Below are 19,646 nucleotides of genomic sequence, written 5' to 3'. Positions count from 1 at the left end.
CTCTCTCTCTCGTACAGAAAGTGTGCACCAAGTGTGGCATAGAGCCCCAGTGCAGTCAGAAGAGAACTCAGTGGCTGTGCAAGATCTGCAGTGAACACAGAGAGGTAACGTGCATCCCTACAATTGGATAGCCTATCTGCAGTTGAACTGGCAACTACAAGAAAACATATTTTTGATTATTCTTAAAATTACTATTCACGTTATATACCAGATGGATGCATTCCATTGTGGTGATTCCTATATATTTATAAGGGGGTAAGCCCATTCAGTGAACACTTTCAGTTTGAGAAAAGTGCAATGGAAATGCCAAAGCAAAACAGTATAATTTAATGGAAGTATCTTAGCAACAGCAGCATCCAGAGACAATGTTTACCACAGGAGGTTGGTTGCACCTTAATTGGGGAGAACGGGCTCCTGGTATTGACTGGAGGGGAATTAGAGGAATGTTATAAAATACATCAAATACATGGTTTCCAGGTGTTTGATGCCATTCCATTTGCGCCGTTACAGCTATTATGAGTCGTTCTCCCCTCAGCAGCCACCTGTGTAACAAAAATATAAATCCATCATGCTACAATTTCATTGATTTTACTGAGCTACAGTTCGTATGAGGTAATCAATCAATTGAAATAAATGAATTAGGTCCTAATCTATGTATTTCACATGACTGGAAATACAGATATGCATATATTGGTCATAGATACCTTAAAAAAATGGGCCTCACAATGGGCCTCAGGATCTCGTCACAGTATTTTTGTGCATTGAAATTGCCATCGATAAAATGCATTTGTGTTCATTGCCCGTAGATTATGCCTGCCCATACCATAACCCCACCGCCACCATGGGACACTCTGTTCACAACATTGTCATCAGCAACCTGCTCACCCACACGTGGTCTGCAGATGTGATGCCGGTTGGACATACTGCCAAATTCTCTAAAACAACGTTGGAGACTGCTTATGGAAGAGAAATTAACATTAAATTATCTGGCAACAGCTCTGGTGGACATTGCTGCAGTCAATTGCACTATCCCTCAAAACTGACATCTGTGGCATTGTGTTGTGTGACAAAACCACACATTTTAGAGTGGCCTTTTATTGTCCCCAGCACAAGGTGCACCTCAGTAATGATCATGCTCTTTAATTAGCTTCTTGATATGCTACACCTGCCAGGTGGCTAGATTATCTTGCCAATGGAGAAATGCTTACTGACAGGGATATAAACACTTTTGTGCACTAAATGTGATAAATCATTTTTTGTGTGCATATAGAACATTTCTGAGATCATTTATTTCAGCTCTTGAAACATGGTACCAACACTTTACATGTTGTGTTTATATTTTTGTTGAGTGTAGTATCTGTCTGTGGTCCCACAGGGCTGTAGCTAGCTGACAGACTTCAGACAGAGTGCTGCAGGTTGGCTTCTCCAGGGATAAGGTTTCTCTCAGGGCTTGATTTTGGCACCCATTGGTCATCAGCAGGGCTGGCAGGATCTGGATGGGCATCTCACCACAGTGTTGTTTACAATGCACAAGCCTGATTGGGGGATTCATCTTTCATCTTTTCAATTATGGAAATGTACCTTTTTAATGCTGATAAAAGAGCGATAAAAGTGTTTGCGATGCCAGTTTTTTTTTCGAGGGATGTGCCAGCACTGCAGTAACGACATGGAGCATTGTATGACCCTTCAAGGTATGCCTTTCAAAAGTGTTCTGCAATTTACTCCTGTCATTTTCTCCTCCATTCGTATATCAATCTTGGATCAGGATCTTGATACCTGCCATAGACAAAACGGATGTGCATTATTTCAGCTGTACTGTTGGTTGTCATTCAAGCCGAACACCATTTTGGAAATTACAGTAACAGCAGTCAATGGACTATATTCATTCACTATACTATAGGACTACTTTCATTGGCCTCCCTCAAGGAGTTTATTGGTTGGCCTGTTCCATGTGTGGGGGAATTTCTCTGAACCACGTAATATTACCATATGTAGGCCTATATCCAGATTATTCAAGTAATTTGCAACTTTCCCCTTATGGAAAGCCATATCACGGTAGTGCCCCCAAAAGCTGCTTAGAGCCTGTGAATTGACGACCTAGATGTATTATTACCCTACAGCACAGACCTTGGTTTTAGGTAGGCCGCCTTTGTTCAAGTTTCATTTCCTCCATGTTGACATATGGATCACCAGGCATCCCTGACTTTAATAAGGGAGGTGGAGGGAGAATGAGGATGGGGTTAGTTTTAGCAGAGAGATCACAGAAGCTTATGAATAATTCCACGGCTCTGCAGAATTGAGGATTGAGAGAGGGCACTGTACCGTAAAGACGTTTATGTTCAAATCGTTTTCATTGCCAAATGTTTTAACCACACACTGTGCCTCGAAAGGCAGTCTTCATTTGTCATTCCCCTCTGCTGTGAATCTGCTCCCGCAGATAGTCATCGTTTGAAAGGTAGTGTTTGACAGGGCACCTTATCGACCGTCCTTAGATGGTGCCGGTGCTTACTCAAAATGGCTGTCTTCAGTCAGATTCGGGCTTGGTATGACATGCCTCTGTGGAGGCACCCCTCCTGAGTTTAGTTTCCTTTCCCTCAGTTCTATTTAGTTAACTCTCCTCTCTATCTCTCCCTCTCACTTTGCCACAGATTAGTGTTCAGTTTAGGGTTGAGCGGTATCCAGATGTTCATATGGTCATACCGGTCTTCTCTCATCTCGGGATTTACCGTATTACTGGTTTAGTTCACGGGGGAGGGGGGTTAATTTTGTGCTTCATTTGCTCTTCTCTACTGGATGAGAATTGATGAAGGGGCATTCTATCAGCAGACAGCGCTCTGACTGATGTGTAGTTACTTTTCTCTGGTACCTTTCTCAGTGTAACCAGTCTACTTTTCTCTGGTAAAATGCAAGATTAACTTTAAGCAAAACATTAGGACATTTAGCTGGCTTCATTCTTTCTATGATACACATTAGAAATATGAGGCCCATGCAACATTTTTGCATAAAATAACGTGTTTTTCATTGTAAGCATTTCACTTTCACAAGCTACACTATACCATTTATTTTATTTTATTTTACCTTTATTTAACTAGGCAAGTCAGTTAAGAACAAATTCTTATTTTCAATGACGGCCTAGGAACAGTGGGTTAACTGCCTGTTCAGGTGCAGAGCTCCTGACTTTCAACGTGGTACCTTTCCAACAAGTCAGTTCGTCAAATTACTGCCCTGCTAGAGCTGGCGGGGGTCAACTGTAAGTGCTTTTATTGAGAAGTGGAAACGTCTAGGAGCCGTGAATGGGACCGTCGACGGCTGAAGTGCATAGCTCTTAAAAATAGTCTGTCATTGGTTGCAACACTCACTACTGAGATACAAACGGCCTTTGGAAGCAATGTCAGCACAATAACTGTTCTTCGGGAACTTCATAAAATGGTTTTCCATGGTCGAGCAGCTGCAAACAAACCTAAGATCACCATGTGCAATGCCAGGCAGTCCGATGGATGAATCTGTGCCCCCGTGCATAAAGCGAGGTCCATACAGAAATTGTTTGTCGAGATTGGTATGGAAGAACTTGACTGGCCTGCACAGAGCCCTGACCTCAACCCCATCGAACACCTTTGGGATGAGTTGGAATATAAATATAAAATGTGACCCCTTTCAAAACACAGCTGGACTTACCTGCTCCCGCTTTCTCCTGTTGTGCTATGAACAAACACTTGACATTTTCTTCTGAAATCACCTTATTCCTAGAAATTGATTCAAGGCCAGGTATGTCCTGCTCTTCCATATGTAAGAAAATACTAAATTAAATAAACCCTGATACCTCATTACCACATGCCTTATATATTCTTAAAAAGCTTGGATCTATCTCAGGGTACAAGCTGAATCTAGGCAAGAGTGCGCTTTTTCCTGTAAAGCTGGCTGCTTTAAAGTGTTCTTTTATAAGCTTTCAGTTTAGGATTGTCCAGGATCAATTCACATACTTGGGAGTTAAACCCCCCCCAACATTCTGCTGAAAAGGCAGCGCAGGATATTCAAAAATATTTTTGGGGGAAATATTTAACTTTCACACGTTGACAAGTCCAATACAGCAAATGAAAGATAAACATCTTAATTTACCCATCGTGTCCGATTTTTAAAATGTTTCACAGCGAAAATACAACATATATTTATGTTAGATGACCACCAAATCCAAAAAAACACACAGCCATTTTTCCCAGCCAAAGATAGTCACAAAAGCAGAATTAGAGATGAAATGAATCACTAACCTTTGACAATCTTCATCCGATGACACTCATCATGTTACACAATACATTTATGTTTTGTTCGATAATATGCATACTTATATCCACAAATCTCTGTTTACATTGACGCCATGTTCAGAAATGCCTCCAAAATATCCGGAGTAATTACAGAGAGCTATGCCAGATAACAGAAATACTCATCATACACTTTGACGAAAGATACATGTTTTACATATAATTAAAGATACACTGGTTCTTAATGCAACCGCTGTGTCAGATTTTTAAAAAACGTTACGAAAAAAGCATACCATGCATTAATCTAAAACTGCGCTAAGACGTAACAATATTTCTCCGCCATGTTGGAGTCAACAGAAATACGAAATTACATCATAAATATTCCCTTACCTTTGATGATCTTTCATCAGAATGCAGTGAAAGGAATCCTAGTTCCACAAAAAATCGTTGTTTTGTTCCATAATGTCCATTACTAGTGTCCAATTAGCTGCTTTTGCTAGCAAGGTTAGTTCACATGTCCAAAAGCTGGCGCTGGTCCAGGCGAACTCGGACGAAAGCTTCAAAAAGTTATATTCCAGGTCGAATAAACTGGTCAAACTAAGTAGAGAATCAATCTTCAGGATGTTATTTTCATGTATATCCAATAACGTTCCAACCGGAGCATTCGTTTTTGACCACTGACTCAATCCCCTCCCATCCGGTCATACATCACACTAGAGGCTTCATTCCACGTTCTACTGACTGTTGACATCTAGTGGAAGGCGTAGGAAGTGCGAACATATCCATATCTTGTTTGGATGTGAATAGGCGATGACTTGAAATTCGACCAGCCCAAGAATTTCCACTTCCTGTTTGGAAATTTGCCTGCCCTATGAGTTATGTTATACTCACAGACATAATTCAAACAGTTTTAGAAACTTCAGAGTGTTTTCTATCCAATAGTAATAATAATATGCATATATTAGCATCTAGGACAGAGTAGGATGCAGTTCACTATGGGCATGCAATTCATCCAAAGTGAAAATGCTGCCCCCTATCCCTAACATTAAAGTGACAAGGAAATGTTAAATTTGTTTAAGGAAACATTGTTGATCTAGCGGACAGTTTGAAACAGTCTTTTACTTTTTGGAAGTCCACCTCTTTCTCTTATTGGAAGGGTTAATGTCATGAAAATGAATGTGTTGCCCACATGTTTATATTAATTTCAATGTTTACCCAATTTCTATTCCAAACTCTTTTTTTTATTCACTTTTTTTTATTCACTTAAATCAATTTTTTTAATTCACTGGATCAAACATGTATTTTATTTGGGAAGGCAAGGTACCACGGATTGGTAGAAAACATTTACAGAAGCCTAAGGCACTGGGTGGTTTACCTCTACCAAATTTTCAGACATATTATTGGGCTGCACATTTCAGAGCCCTTCTGTACTGGCTGCAGACTGATCCTACTGGCCCTAGACCACTCTGGGTCCAGATGGAGTCTGAATCATGTAAACCTGCTGCACTTCCGTCTGTGTTGTGCTCGTCTCTCCCAGTGTCTCTAGGCAAAAGGTGTGTCAACCCAATTGTAAAGCAGTCGATTGAAATTTGGAATCAGTTCCGTTTAGCCTTTAGCCTCCGAGGCTTTTCTCTCTTAGGCCCGATCTATCAGAAGATTTTATTTCCTCTATCTTTAAATGATGGGGCTTTTGGCATTTGGCACCCACTTGGCCTCTCCTCACTATGCTAATTATTATTTGATGATACATTTGCCTCTTTTGCTCAGCTACAGGAAATGTTCAACCTCCCCAATCCCACTTCTTCCGCTCTCTTCAGACTAGGAACTTTGTCAGAGCTAACACACCTACATTTTCCAATAGGCCTGCGAGTACAGCTATAGAGAGTATCTTTGAGCTAAACAAGCTTCCTAAGGGTGCAATTTCAGATGTACAGTGGGGAGAACAAGTATTTGATACACTGCCGATTTTGCAAGTTTTCCTACTTACAAAGCATGTAGAGGTCTGTAATTTTTATCATAGGTACACTTCAACTGTGAGAGATGGAATCAAAAACAAAAATCCAGAAAATCACATTGTATGATATTTAAGTAATTCATTTGTATTTTATTGCATGACATAAGTATTTGATCACCTACAAACCAGTAAGAATTCCGGCTCTCACAGACCTGTTAGTTTTTCTTTATGAAGACCTCCTGTTCTCCACTCATTACCTGTATTAACTGCACCTGTTTGAACTCGTTACCTGTATAAAAGACACCTGTACACACACTCAATCAAACATACTCCAACCTCTCCAAAATGGCCAAGACCAGAGAGCTGTGTAAGGACATCAGGGATAAAATTGTAGACCTGCACAAGGCTGGGATGGGCTACAGGACAATAGGCAAGCAGCTTGGAGAGAAGGCAACAACTGTTGGCGCAATTATTAGAAAATGGAAGAAGTTCAAGATGACGGTCAATCACGCTCGGTCTGGGGCTCCATGCAAGATCTCACCTCGTGGGGCATCAATGATCATGAGGAAGGTGAGGGATCACACCAGAACTACACGGCAGGACCTGGTCAATGACCTGAAGAGAGCTGGGACCACAGTCTCAAAGAAAACCATTAGTAACACACTACGCCGTCATGGATTAAAATCCTGCAGCGCACGCAAGGTCCCCCTGCTCAAGCCAGCACATGTCCAGGCCCGTCTTAAGTTTGCCAATGACCTTCCTTCCTTATTATTATGGACAATACCAAAATAAATGATCTAATGACTCTGCCTCCTCACAGCAGAATCTGCAGAGCTGGGAAGATTGTATCCCCCATATACATAACATTCTATTGGTTGCAAGAATTTTGTATAGCAATTTAAATTGAATTCGAAGTTTTGAATCCGCCGTTGTTTTGCGTATCAATTCATAAACCATGTGCCATGGAATGGGTACATCGAAAATCTCTTCCCAACTATTTTGCAATTTATATGGCACATCTGTCAGTTTTTTGTTCCTTAAATTAAATTGCTATGTTTTTATTTATCACACTTTTCTTTCACCATTTATGTTCTTTAATACAGGGCCGACATACAAGTCCCTTCCTTTTTTCCCCTTCTACTTGCCTCTTCCATTTCTGTGGTAATGCAGCAATTACTTGGTTGTAATTTTGGGTTAAGCAGATATTTCCATGTGTCTGTGTTAGCTAAGTGTGTGACATGCAACTCCACCAGTCCTATTTATGATACAATTCACTAAAATTATACCTTTACATTTTTTATTTTTTTTAATCAATTAGTATATTTGAGTTTAACCACTATTTGTTGTATTATTTGTTCTGTCTTTTCAGGTGGATTAAACTAAAATTGCAAGGCTTGTTTTAAAAAAAAACGATATTTAGGAGATTATTTCCTTTTCAAACAACCGAAAGTGAGCAGGTGTAATCTGAATAAAGGGAAAAAGGCCCTTCTTGAACACATTATTACCAATTTACTAGAGAATGATGCCTTTAGTGAGAGGTTTGATGCTTTAATATTTAATAATTTCTGCCCTCCGAATTCATATTTGTTATACAAATGGCCCTTTTAATTTTGTCTGGCTTGCCGTTCCAAATAAAATGGATTATTTTTTTGTTCATATAATTTAAAAAGCAGGTCACTAGGTGTAGGTAAAACCATAAGCAAATAGGTAAACTGCGATATGACTGAAGAATTAGTCAGGGTGATTTTTCCACAAATAGACAGGTATTTTCCTTTCCATGGTAGCAAGATCTTATCTATTTTTGCTAACTTTCTATAAATATTTATTGGAGTTAGGCAACTGACTTGTCTAATTAAATAACGGTTAAATAAAAAATACAAAAAAAAAATGTTACCACAATGTTACCACAACCTAATGAAACATTCTGGGAACCTTTAACCTTATCAGTCCCGAGACCCCAGCAACATCAGCTTTAATTTATCAGACTTTAATTTATCTGCATGTCCAGCCCTTATATTTAGCCTCATAATGAAGTGAAATAAACAGTTGCATTCATGATTTGTATTGACAGTTGTCTTTTAAAAAAAGCCTGTCGAAGCAAAAATCAGATTTTTTTTTTATATTGACCTTTCTAGTGCTCGACAACATTCCACTGAAAAAGCAGCGCGAGAAATTAAAAAATATATATTTAAAATATGTAAATCTCACATTAACAAGTCCAATACAGCAAATGAAAGATAAACATTTCAAAAATGCTTTACAGCTAAAGCACAACATATGATTATGTTTGATCACGGCCAAGTCGAAAAAACAGCCATTTTTCCAGCCAAAGATAGGAGTCACAAAAAGCAGAAATATAGATAAAATGAATCACTAACCTTTGATGATCTTCATCAGATGACACTCATAGGACATCATGTTACACAATACATGTATGATTTGTTCGATAATGTGCATATTTACATCCAAAAATCTCAGTTTACATTGGCGCCTTACGTGCAGTAATATTTTGATTCCAAAACATCCGGTGATTTTGCAGAAATACTGATAATAAACATTGATAAAAGATACTAGTGTTGTTCACAGAATTAAAGATAGACTTCTCCTTAATGCAACCGCAGTGTCAGATTTCAAAAAAACTTTACGGAAAAAGCATTAAAAAAAAGCATCTGAGAACGGCGCTCAGAACCCAAAACAGCCAGAGGAATATCCGTAATTTTGGAATCAACAAAGTTAGAAACAACACCATAAATATTCACTTACCTTTGATGATCTTCATCAGAAGGCACTCCCAGGAATCCCAGTTCGGGAATAAATGACTGATTTGTTCCATAAAGTACCATCATTTATGTCCAAATAGCCACTTGTTGTTAGTGTGTTCAGCCCAGTAATCCATCTTCATGGACACCAGTAGAGGTTGCTGAGGAGAGGACGGCTCATAATAATGGCTGGAATGGAGCACATTGAATGGCATCAAACCAATGGAAACCATACGTTTGATGTACTTGATACCTTTCTACCTATTCTGCTCCAGCCATTACCACGAGCCTGTCCTCCCCAATTAAGGTGCCACCAACCTCCTGTGATAGACACTCTGTCCTGGGATTGCCTTTGATCTTTTATGTAGAACAACTCCTTACCTTCTAACGACTCTTTTGTAACTTGCAAGCATCTTAGAGCAAGACATGTTACATATGCATGCGGGCGTGTGTGTGTGAGACTCAGCTTTTCATAGATAGCTTTTAATAATTGTAGCTCAAACCATTCAGACTCTACAGACATTTTCTTTTTAAGAACGGGGCCCGTGCCCCTTCGGGATCCACCCTTGTCTCACAAACACTGCTCCTGTTCAGCCCCCAATGTTTGTTATCGACGAATACAATGGTATAACCCAGAAGTCTGTAGCTCAGACACACAATGTTTAAAAGGGGTTAAAAACCAAAACGCACAGACTTTACAGTGGGACCATTGGGTTAAAGAACAGATAATGTGATCTGGGAACGTTCTTGTAACTTCAGGTGAATGTTTTTTTGCGCCCTTAAACAAACATTGTAGAATGATCTGCATAACTCGACAGTTATTGTGTTTTTTGGGAACATATCTTTTGTGATGCGTCGTGGTAATTTCCTGTATTCCTAAACATTGAGAGAGCAAACCAAACACAAGTCAGAGTTATATTATGAAGTACATCTTTAATTATATATGAGCTTCACCATAGCCCTGTCACTCTCAGATCAATTCAGTGTCTATAAATGAATTCTCTGAGAGTGCTTACCAAATAATTCTTAGTATAATTTATAGCCAAGACACACCCCTCTCAACTCACATGACGAATAACAGATCTTAGGAACATTACACAAAGAACCTTTTACTTGAAAGAGGAGTATCCCATAGCTAGATAGCATTAGCTATAAATTATTGTTCAGTTTGGTGTCTTTAGACAAGATTCTAATCTCGTTCTTGGTACCAATTAGGATCAAAATATTACCTCATCCAATGGCATATATCAATTGTCAATTCTAGATACTCCCATCTCAAATACAATCTCTCCTGTACAAGCTCACCGAGACAGTGATCCTCTTAGGTCATATACTAGGTCAAGATAAGGGCAACCTCAGAGGGGACATACAATAGTGACAGACACATTCCAATAAGAAGACAAGCCTCCATTCTGTCCTCCTCCCCTTCTGATATTTTTAATAGCATCACATGGTTTAAAAGATACATTGACATATGAAGACAAGCCTGACCTCTCCCCTCTCTGGGCCCCAAGTGACTAAGCCCTGGAGAAGAGAGAACTGCAACTGCCAACAGTATAGTCCAAAAGAAAACATCCTAATGACAAATATCTCACGTAAGCATTATTATGTAAATAAACATCTTGTTTATCAATGTTACCTAACTATTTCTGATTCAGCCACGACAGATGTCCCCACAATATTCCCACCAGATGGTTCCCACAACCTAATGAAACATTCTGGGAACCTTTAAATAACAGATTAAATGTCTTAAAGGATATTTCTTGCAGCATCAGGTGAATGTTTTATGCAAACATTCTGTAATCATCACCACGAATGGACAGTGTTTATTAATGAGAACATTTGCCACGACCTAACACATTTTCTAGGAACTTTCACAGAACCAATTTTGGTTTGCTTGTAAAACATTACCGCCACATTGTGTTATTACATTACGTAGAAACCAAATGATAACTTTTGGGGAATGTTCTGTGGTGGTTGTGTGTTGTGCACAACATTTTAGTCAATATTTATTTTTAAAAATGTTGTTTTAATGTTAGATAATACCCTAGTTAGGGCTTTATATATTTATTTATTTATTTTTTAAATATTTTATTTCACCTTTATTTCACCTGTTGCGACGAGCAATCCCGTATCCGGGATCCTATTTATAGCCTCAAGCTCATTAGCATAACGCAACGTTAACTATTCATGAAAATCGCGAATGAAATGAAATAAATATATTAGCTCTCAAGCTTAGCCTTTTGTTAACAACACTGTCATCTCAGATTTTCAAAATATGCTTTTGAACCATAGCTAAACAAGCATTTGTGTAAGAGTATTGATAGCTAGCATACCATTAAGCCTAGCATTCAGCATGCAACATTTTCACAAAAACAAGAAAAGCATTCAAATAAAATCATTTACCTTTGAAGAACTTCAGATGTTTTCAAAGAGGAGACTGTCAGTTAGATAGCAAATGTTCAGTTTTTCCAAAAAGATTATTTGTGTAGGAGAAATCGCTCCGTTTTGTTCATCATGTTTGGCTAAGAAAAAACCCCGAAAATTCAGTCATTACAACGCCAAACTTTTTTCCAAATTAATAATATCCATAATATCGACAGAAACATGGCAAACGTTGTTTAGAATCAATCCTCAAGGTGTTTTTCACATATCTATTTGATGATAAATCATTCGTGGCAGTTTGGTTTCTCCTCTGAACCAAATGGAAAAATGCACGCAGCTGGAGATTACGCAATAATTTCGACGGAGGACACCAAGCGGGCACCTGGTAAATGTAGTCTCTTATGGTCAATCTTCCAATGATATGCCTACAAATACGTCACAATGCTGCAGACACCTTGGGGAAACGACAGAAAGTGTAGGCTCATTCCTGGCGCATTCACAGCCATATAAGGAGACATTGGAACACAGCGCCTTCAAAATCTGGGGCATTTCCTGTTTGAAATTTCATCTTGGTTATGCCTGTAGCATCAGTTCTGTGGCACTCACAGATAATATCTTTGCAGTTTTGGAAACGTCAGAGTGTTTTCTTTCCAAAGCTGTCAATTATATGCATAGTCTAGCATCTTTTCGTGACAAAATATCTTGTTTAAAACGGGAACGTTTTTTTATCCAAAAATTAAAAGAGCGCCCCCTATATCGAAGAAGTTAACACAGTGTCTAAAGAAGGGCCAGAAGTATACAGAATGGTGTCGTCTGCGTAGAGGTGGATCAGAGACTCACCAGCAGCAAGAGCGACCTCATTGATGTATACAGAGAAGAGAGTCGGTACAAGAATTTAACCCTGTGGCACCCCCATAGAGACTGCCAGAGGTCCGGACAGCAGACCCTCCGATTTGACACACTGAACTCTATTAGAGAAGTAGTTGGTGAACCAGGCGAGGCAATCATTTGAGAAAACAAGGCTGTCGAGTCTGCCGATGAGGATGTGGTGATTGACAGAGTCGAAATCCTTGGCCAGATCAATGAATACGGCTGCACAGTAATGTTTCTTATCGATGGCGGTTAACATATCGTTTAGGACCAGCTCTGAAAACAGATTGCATAGCAGAGAGGGTATGGTGAGATTCGAAATGGTCGGTAATCTGTTTGTTGACTTGGCTTTCGAAGACCTTAGAAAGGCATGGTAGGATAGATATAGGTCTGTAGCAGTTTGGGTCAAGAGTGTCCCCCCTTTAAAGAGGGGGATGACCGCAGCTGCTTTCCAATCTTTGGGAATCTCAGACGACACAAAAGAGAGGTTGAGCAGGCTAGTAATAGGGGTGGCAACAATTTCGGCAGATAATTTTAGAAAGAAAGGGTCCAGATTGTCTAGCCCGGCTGATTTGTAGGGCTCCAGATTTTGCAGCTCTTTCAGAACATCAGCTGAACCGATTTGGGAGAAGGAGAAATGGGGAAGGCTTGGGCGAGTTGCTGTGGGGGGTGCAGTGCTGCTGACCGGGGTAGGAGTAGCCAGGTGGAAAGCATGGCCAGCCGTAGAAAAATGCTTATTGAAATTCTCAATTATGGTGGATTTATCAGTGGTGACAGTGTTTCCTATCTTCAGTGCAGTGGGCAGCTGGGAGGAGGTGTTCTTATTCTCCATGGAATTTACAGTGTCCCAGAACTTTTTTGAGTTAGTGTTGCAGGAAGCAAATTTCTGCTTGAAAAAGCTAGCCTTTGCTTTTCTAACTGCCTGTGTATAATGGTTTCTAGCTTCCCTGAACAGCTGTTCGATGCTAATGCAGAACGCCATAGGATGTTTTTTGTGTTGGTTAAGGGCAGTCAGGTCTGGGGAGAACTAAGGGCTATATCTGTTCCTGGTTCTAAATTTCTTGAATGGGGAATGTTTATTTAAGATGGTTAGGAAGGCATTTAAAAAAAATATCCAGGCATCCCCTACTGACGGGATGAGATCAATATCCTTCCAGGATACCCTGGCCAGGTTGATTAGAAAGGCCTGCTCGCTGAAGTGTTTCAGGGAGCGTTTTACAGTGATGAGTGGAGGTCGTTTGACCGCTGACCCATTACGGATGCAGGCAATGAGGCAGTGATCGCTGAGATATTGGTTGAAGACAGCAGAGGTGTATTTAGAGGGCAAATTGGTTAGGATGATATCTATGAGGGTGCCCGTGTTTAAGGCTTTGGGGAGGTACCTGGTAGGTTCATTGATAATTTGTGTGAGATTGAGGGCATCAAGTTTAGATTGTAGGATGGCTGGGGTGTTAAGCATGTTCCAGTTTAGGTCGCCTAGCAGCACCAGCTCTGAAGATAGATGGGGGGCAATCAGTTCACATATGGTGTCCAGAGCACAGCTGAACAGAACTCTGCAGGCTATCTTTGCAGTAGATTGCAACACCGCCCCCTTTGGCAGTTCTATCTTGTCTGAAAATGTTGTAGTTTGGAATTAAAATTTCTGAATTTTTGGTGGTCTTCCTAAGCCAGGATTCAGACACAGCTAGAACATCCGGGTTGGCAGAGTGTGCTAAAGCAGTGAATAGAACAAACTTAGGGAGGAGGCTTCTAATGTTAACATGCATGAAACCAAGGCTATTACGGTTACAGAAGTCGTCAAAAGAGAGCGCCTGGGGAATAGGAGTGGAGCTAGGCACTGCAGGGCCTGGATTCACCTCTACATCGCCTGAGGAACAGAGGAGGAGTAGAATAAGGGTGCGGCTAAAAGCAATAAGAATTGGTCGTCAAGAACGTCTGGAACAGAGAGTAAAAGGAGGTTTCTGGGGGTGATAAAATAGCATCAAGCTATAATGTACAGACAAAGGTATGGTAGGATGTGAATACAGTGGAGGTAAACCTAGGTATTGAGTGATGAAGAGAGAGATATTGTCTCTAGAAACATCATTGAAACCAGGAGATGTCATTGCATGTGTGGGTGGTGGAACTAATAGGTTGGATAAGGTATAGTGAGCAGGACTAGAGGCTCTACAGTAAAATAAGCCAATAAACACTAACCAGAACAGCAATGGACAAGGCATATTGACATTAAGGAGAGGCATGCTTAGTCGAGTGATCAAAAGGGTCCAGTGAGTGGAGAGGTTGGTTGGGGGTCACGGCGATTTAGACAGCTAGCCAGGCCATCGGTAGCAAGCTAGCATAGGATGGAGGTCTGTTATTAGCCACCTCTTGCGTTCCGTCAGTAGATTAGTGGGGTTCCGTGTGGTAGAGGGGATTAATCCAAATCACAAAAAAAAATACAAAAAAAAAATAGATATAGTTATAGAGGCCCAAGAAGAAAAAATAAATAATAATAATAATAATAAAAATAAATAAATAAATTGTCCGATTGTCCATTCAGATAGCAGCCGATGAGACAGCTAACGGTTAGCAGGCCACAGATGTTCAGTTCAGTTCAGGTAACGTCGCGACAGAGGAGCCAGCCGGATAACTCCTTTGGGTAGATAACGTCGGCAGTCCAGTTGTGAAGGCCCGGTGGGGCTCCGCGTAGGCAGTAAAACGGGTCCGGATAGGTGACTGCAGCCCAGGAGTGATTGATGGAACTCTTCAGCTGGCTAGCTCCAGAATAATTTATGCTTGCTCCGGAATCGACGAAAGCCGATAGTCACACGGATAGCAGCTAGCTAGCTGTGAGATCCAGGTATGAATGTCCAGAGTTAGCGGTTGAAATCCAGGGACATGGAGAGAAAAATTGGTCCGGTATGTTCCATTCCGAGTCGCGCTGCGCTGCGCCGTACAAAACTGGCGATAGATTTTCGAGCTAAAGGATAGCTGATGACCACAAACAGTGGTTAGCTGAACGATTTGCCAGTAAAGAAGCTAACTAGCTTCTGAACTAGCTTCTGATTAGCTTCTGATTAGCTTCTGGATTAGCTTCTGGCTAGCTTCTGGCTAGCTCCTGGCTAGTTTCTGGCTAGCTTCTTGGAGGATTACAGATTTGAGGTAAATAATACTTTTTAATAAATATAAATTGGTGAGGCGGGTTGCAGGAGAGTGTTTTGAAGATGAGTTTATGGAAATTTAAAAAAAAATGTATGTGAAAAAAGTTGTAAATATAGTTGTAAATATATATATACACATATATATATATATCTACGGGACACGACAAGACGAGGACAAAAGACATCTGAACTGCTATGCCATCTTGGAAGAATGAGGAATGCCGACTAGCAGGCTTAACCAATGGGGATAGATATACAGTTGAAGTCGGAAGTTTACACACACCTTAGCCAAATACATTTAAACTCAGTTTTTCACAATTCCTGACAGTTAATCCCAGTAAAATTCCCTGTTTTAGGTCAGTTAGGACCGCCACTTTATTTTCAGAATGTGAAATGTCAGAATAATACTAGAGAGAATGATTTATTTCAGCTTTTATTTCTTTCATCACATTCCCAGTGGGTCAGAAGTTTACATACACCCAGTTACTATTTGGTAGCATTGCCTTTTAATTGTTTAACTTGGGTCAAATGTTTTGGGTAGCCTTCCACAAGCTTCCCACAATAAGTTGGGTGAATTTTGGCCCATTCCTCCTGACAGAGCTGGTGTAACACAGTCAGATTTGTAGGCCTCCTTGCTTGCACACGCTTTTTCAATTCTGCCCACAAATTTTCTATAGGATTGAGGTCAAGGCTTTGTGATGGCCACTCCAATACCTTGACTTAGTTGTCCTTATGCCATTTTGCCACAACTTTGGAAGTATGCTTGGGTCATTGTTCATTTGGAAGGCCCATCTGTGACCAAGCTTTAACTTCCTGACTGATGTCTTGAGATATTGCTTCAATATATCCACATATTTTCCATCCTCATGAAGCCATCTATTTCGTGAAGTGCACCAAGCCCCCCTGCAGCAAAGCACCCTCACAACATGATGCTGCCGCCCCGTGCTTCACAGTTGGGATGGTGTTCTTTGGCTTGCAAGCATCCCCTTTTTCCTCCAAACATAACAATGGTCATTATGATCAACAGTTCTATTTTTGTTTCATCAGACCAGAGGACATTTCTCCAAAAAGTATGATCTTTGGCCCCATGTGCAGATGCAAACCGTATTCTGTTTTTTTTTATGGGGGTTTTTGAGCAGTGGCTTCTTCCTTGCTGAGCGGCCTTTCAGGTTATGTCGATATAGGACTCGTTTTACTGTGGATATAGATTCTTTTGTACCCGTTTCCTCCAGCATCTTCACAAGGTCCTTTGCTGTTTTTCTGCGATTGATTTGCACTGTTCGCACCAAAGTACGTTCATCTCTAGGAGACAGAACGCGTCTCCTTCCTGAGCGGTATAACAGCTGCATAATATATCCACCGAGACAATTGGTTTTTCAGTAGGACCGATTGGAATAATGGCTACCTCTCTATTTTACGTGAGAATGACTCTGGGAGCCATCAGGTGACCAGTTGCGCAATGTAGCCGCTTACGGGTATTCTTCAACATAAATGCGTAAAACTACATCACAATGCTGTAGACACTTTGGGGAATACGGAGAAAAAGTAATCTGGTTGATAGCCCATTCACTGCTCAATAGGGACGCATTGGAACACAGTGCTTACAAAACATGAGGCACTTCCGGATTGGATTTTTCTCAGGCTTTCGCCTGCAATATCAGTTCTGTTATACTCACAGACAATATTTTTACAGTTTTGGAAACTTTAGAGTGTTTTCTGTCCTAAGCTGTCAATTATATGCATATTCTAGCATCTTGTCCTGACAAAATATCCCTTTTACTTTGGGAACGTTATTTTTCCAAAAATGAAAACACTGCCCCCTAGTCACAAAAGGTTAATGGCACCGTAATGGCAATCTTAGCTAATGTTCTGGGAATTTTCCCGATTTTCTCGGTTTCCTGTGAAAGTTAAATCACATTATAATGGAGTAAATGTGAAGAAATTTAGACTGTAATCAATGTCAATGATTTACTCTAGACTGTGTGACATCTGTTACCACCAATAAGTGGAGATTGCACCCCACTAGGGGAACTTATTTAGACCTCCTGGGCAGTGGCTGTTTTCCCTGTTCCGGCCGGTCACTCTCCACACATTATTGCCGGAGTATTAGTGGTTAGTGCCGCTCAATCTCTCCCGGGGCTGACCCTTTTTCTCAGTGTGATACAGTGGATCCGGTTGGCACTAATAGAGTTTTGGCTCGCTGCTCCTCCCCAAGCCCACTGACTTTAACTCCCGATCCAGTTGCCAGTCTGACCGGCCATGCACCGCCCCCACAGAACTAATTTCACGATTTACTGCCTCTCCCCATGCAAATTAAAGATGTTATCTTATCATACCCACTAATTAAAACGCCTAAAATGAAATTGTTTGCCGCGATTTCCATTTAAATTGGCACGTCCTAAATCTGTCGAATAGTGAAAGGGAAATTGATGCTTGGATAGGCGTGGCACTATTGAAACACAATTGGTAATTGGCTGGACAAGACCTGGATTGTATTGGTAATAGTTTGGTGTCACCTGCATGGATGTTTACCTGATGGTAATTCTCCTTATAAGTTTATCTCAATTTGTTTTTTGAAACTCACTGGCAACTGTTGTAGTCTGAGGGGTTTAATAAAAGTAGTGTTACTTATTTTTAAACAGGTGAATGCTTTTTGGTAAAGTAAGTCTCTTCATTACTTCAAATCAAATCAAATCAAATTGATTTATATAGCCCTTCTTACATCAGCTGATATCTCAAAGTGCAGTACAGAAACCCAGCCTAAAACCCCAAACAGCAAGCAATGTAGGTGTAGAAGCACGGTGGCTAGGGAAAACTCCCTAGAAAGGCCAAAACCTAGGCAGAAACCTAGAGAGGAACCAGGCTATGAGGGCTGGCCAGTCCTCTTCTGGCTGTGCCGGGTGGAGATTATAACAGAACATGGCCAAGATGTTCAAATGTTCATAAATGACCACAATGGTCAAATAATAATAATCATCAAAGTAGTTGTCGAGGGTGCAAGAGGTCAGCACCTCAGGAGTAAATGTCAGTTGGCTTTTCATAGCCGATCATTAAGAGTATCTCTACCGCTCCTGCTATCTCTAGAGAGTTGAAAACAGCAGGTCTGGGACAGGTAGCATGTCCGGTGAACACGTCAGGGTTCCATAGCCGCAGGCAGAACAGTTGAAACTGGAGCAGCAGCACAGCCAGGTGGTAATTGGCTGGACAAAAATGACTTGTGTCATGCATGGATTCTTTTTCTGTCTTTGGCAGACCTGCCCTGCAATTGATGATAAAATGTGTATTGTAACAGTCCACGGTGTATATGGGCTGTCTATCATGGCATTCATAGGTTCTCACCGTGTTAGTCTGTCTTCCGAATGAAAAACAAGTCTGGAGGTGGGCTGCATGCTCTAGTAAAGATCCACAGTTTTCCTCTCACACGTCTCATATTACTGTGGTTACACCTGTGCCAAACCCCAGCAGCCGTCTCTTGTCTCTGTTGTCTAATTTCAAAGATGACATCTGTACAGCTGTGGGTTTCTCAGCATGGTTTATCAGCGCTGTGCTGCTAACCTACACCGCAAGTCATTCCTCTTTGAAAAGTGGTTCATATCTTGTACTGTGGTCTTTCCCCGTTCTAAGGCAGATTGTGTCTTAACTGAACTAACTGTATGAAATGTATAAAGGTTTTTGAGACCAGAAAAAATAGTGAGCTAGTCAGACTGATGAAAGTTTTAAACATTAACATATTTTCAATTATATGCATATCTTTATTTCTTCACACTTCGCATAGAAGTTGCCATTAAGTTAGGGATGGGCAAGTTTGAAGGGAGTGGGGCCACAAACAATCTGAAATCCGATTGGGGGGGGGGGGTGCGCAGACCCGCGGACAACTGCGGCCACTCATGATTTCAGATTGTTTGTGGCCCCACTCCCTTCAAAGTTGCCCATCCCTAACTTAATGGCAGTGCAATTCTACACATATTTCCATCGGGTGAATAGAAATGTTTGCATGTTTTTAAGATGAGAAGAAGTTTAGATAGCTGGCTACTAAACTAACTTAGCAATCAAAAATTATCAGTGACTGACATAACAAGAGAGAAACTGCTGATGCACAATCAAATTTCAAAATTGCACCTTGTGTATACTACTATTCTAACTCGAAACAGTAAGTTGAGACCCCGACTGAGTTATTTTTGTTGGGGGAGGGCCTACAAAACGTGGGCCGCCGGGGGAGGGGGGAGGGCCTACAAAACGTGGGCCACCGGGGGAGGGCCTACAAAACGTGGGCCGCCGGTTC

At 40.8% G+C, this 19,646-nt stretch overlaps 1 protein-coding gene across 2 annotated transcripts in view; it reads left to right on the top strand.

Moving 5' to 3' along the window:
- The window catches only part of doc2b (double C2-like domains, beta), a 295,785-nt gene that overhangs the window by 15,039 nt on the left and 261,100 nt on the right, over nt 1-19,646 (top strand). For both annotated transcript variants that reach the window (XM_042309299.1, XM_024393613.2), the window contains exon 5: nt 18-104. In XM_042309299.1, the coding sequence (XP_042165233.1) occupies nt 18-104 (87 nt within the window). The remainder of the gene's footprint in view (nt 1-17; nt 105-19,646) is intronic.

Source organism: Oncorhynchus tshawytscha, linkage group LG30 (genome assembly GCF_018296145.1).
Source record: "Oncorhynchus tshawytscha isolate Ot180627B linkage group LG30, Otsh_v2.0, whole genome shotgun sequence".
NCBI classification, from domain to species: Eukaryota; Metazoa; Chordata; class Actinopteri; order Salmoniformes; family Salmonidae; genus Oncorhynchus; species Oncorhynchus tshawytscha.
Note: the sequence above shows the minus strand (reverse complement) of the source record. Positions and strands in the feature narration are given on the sequence as shown.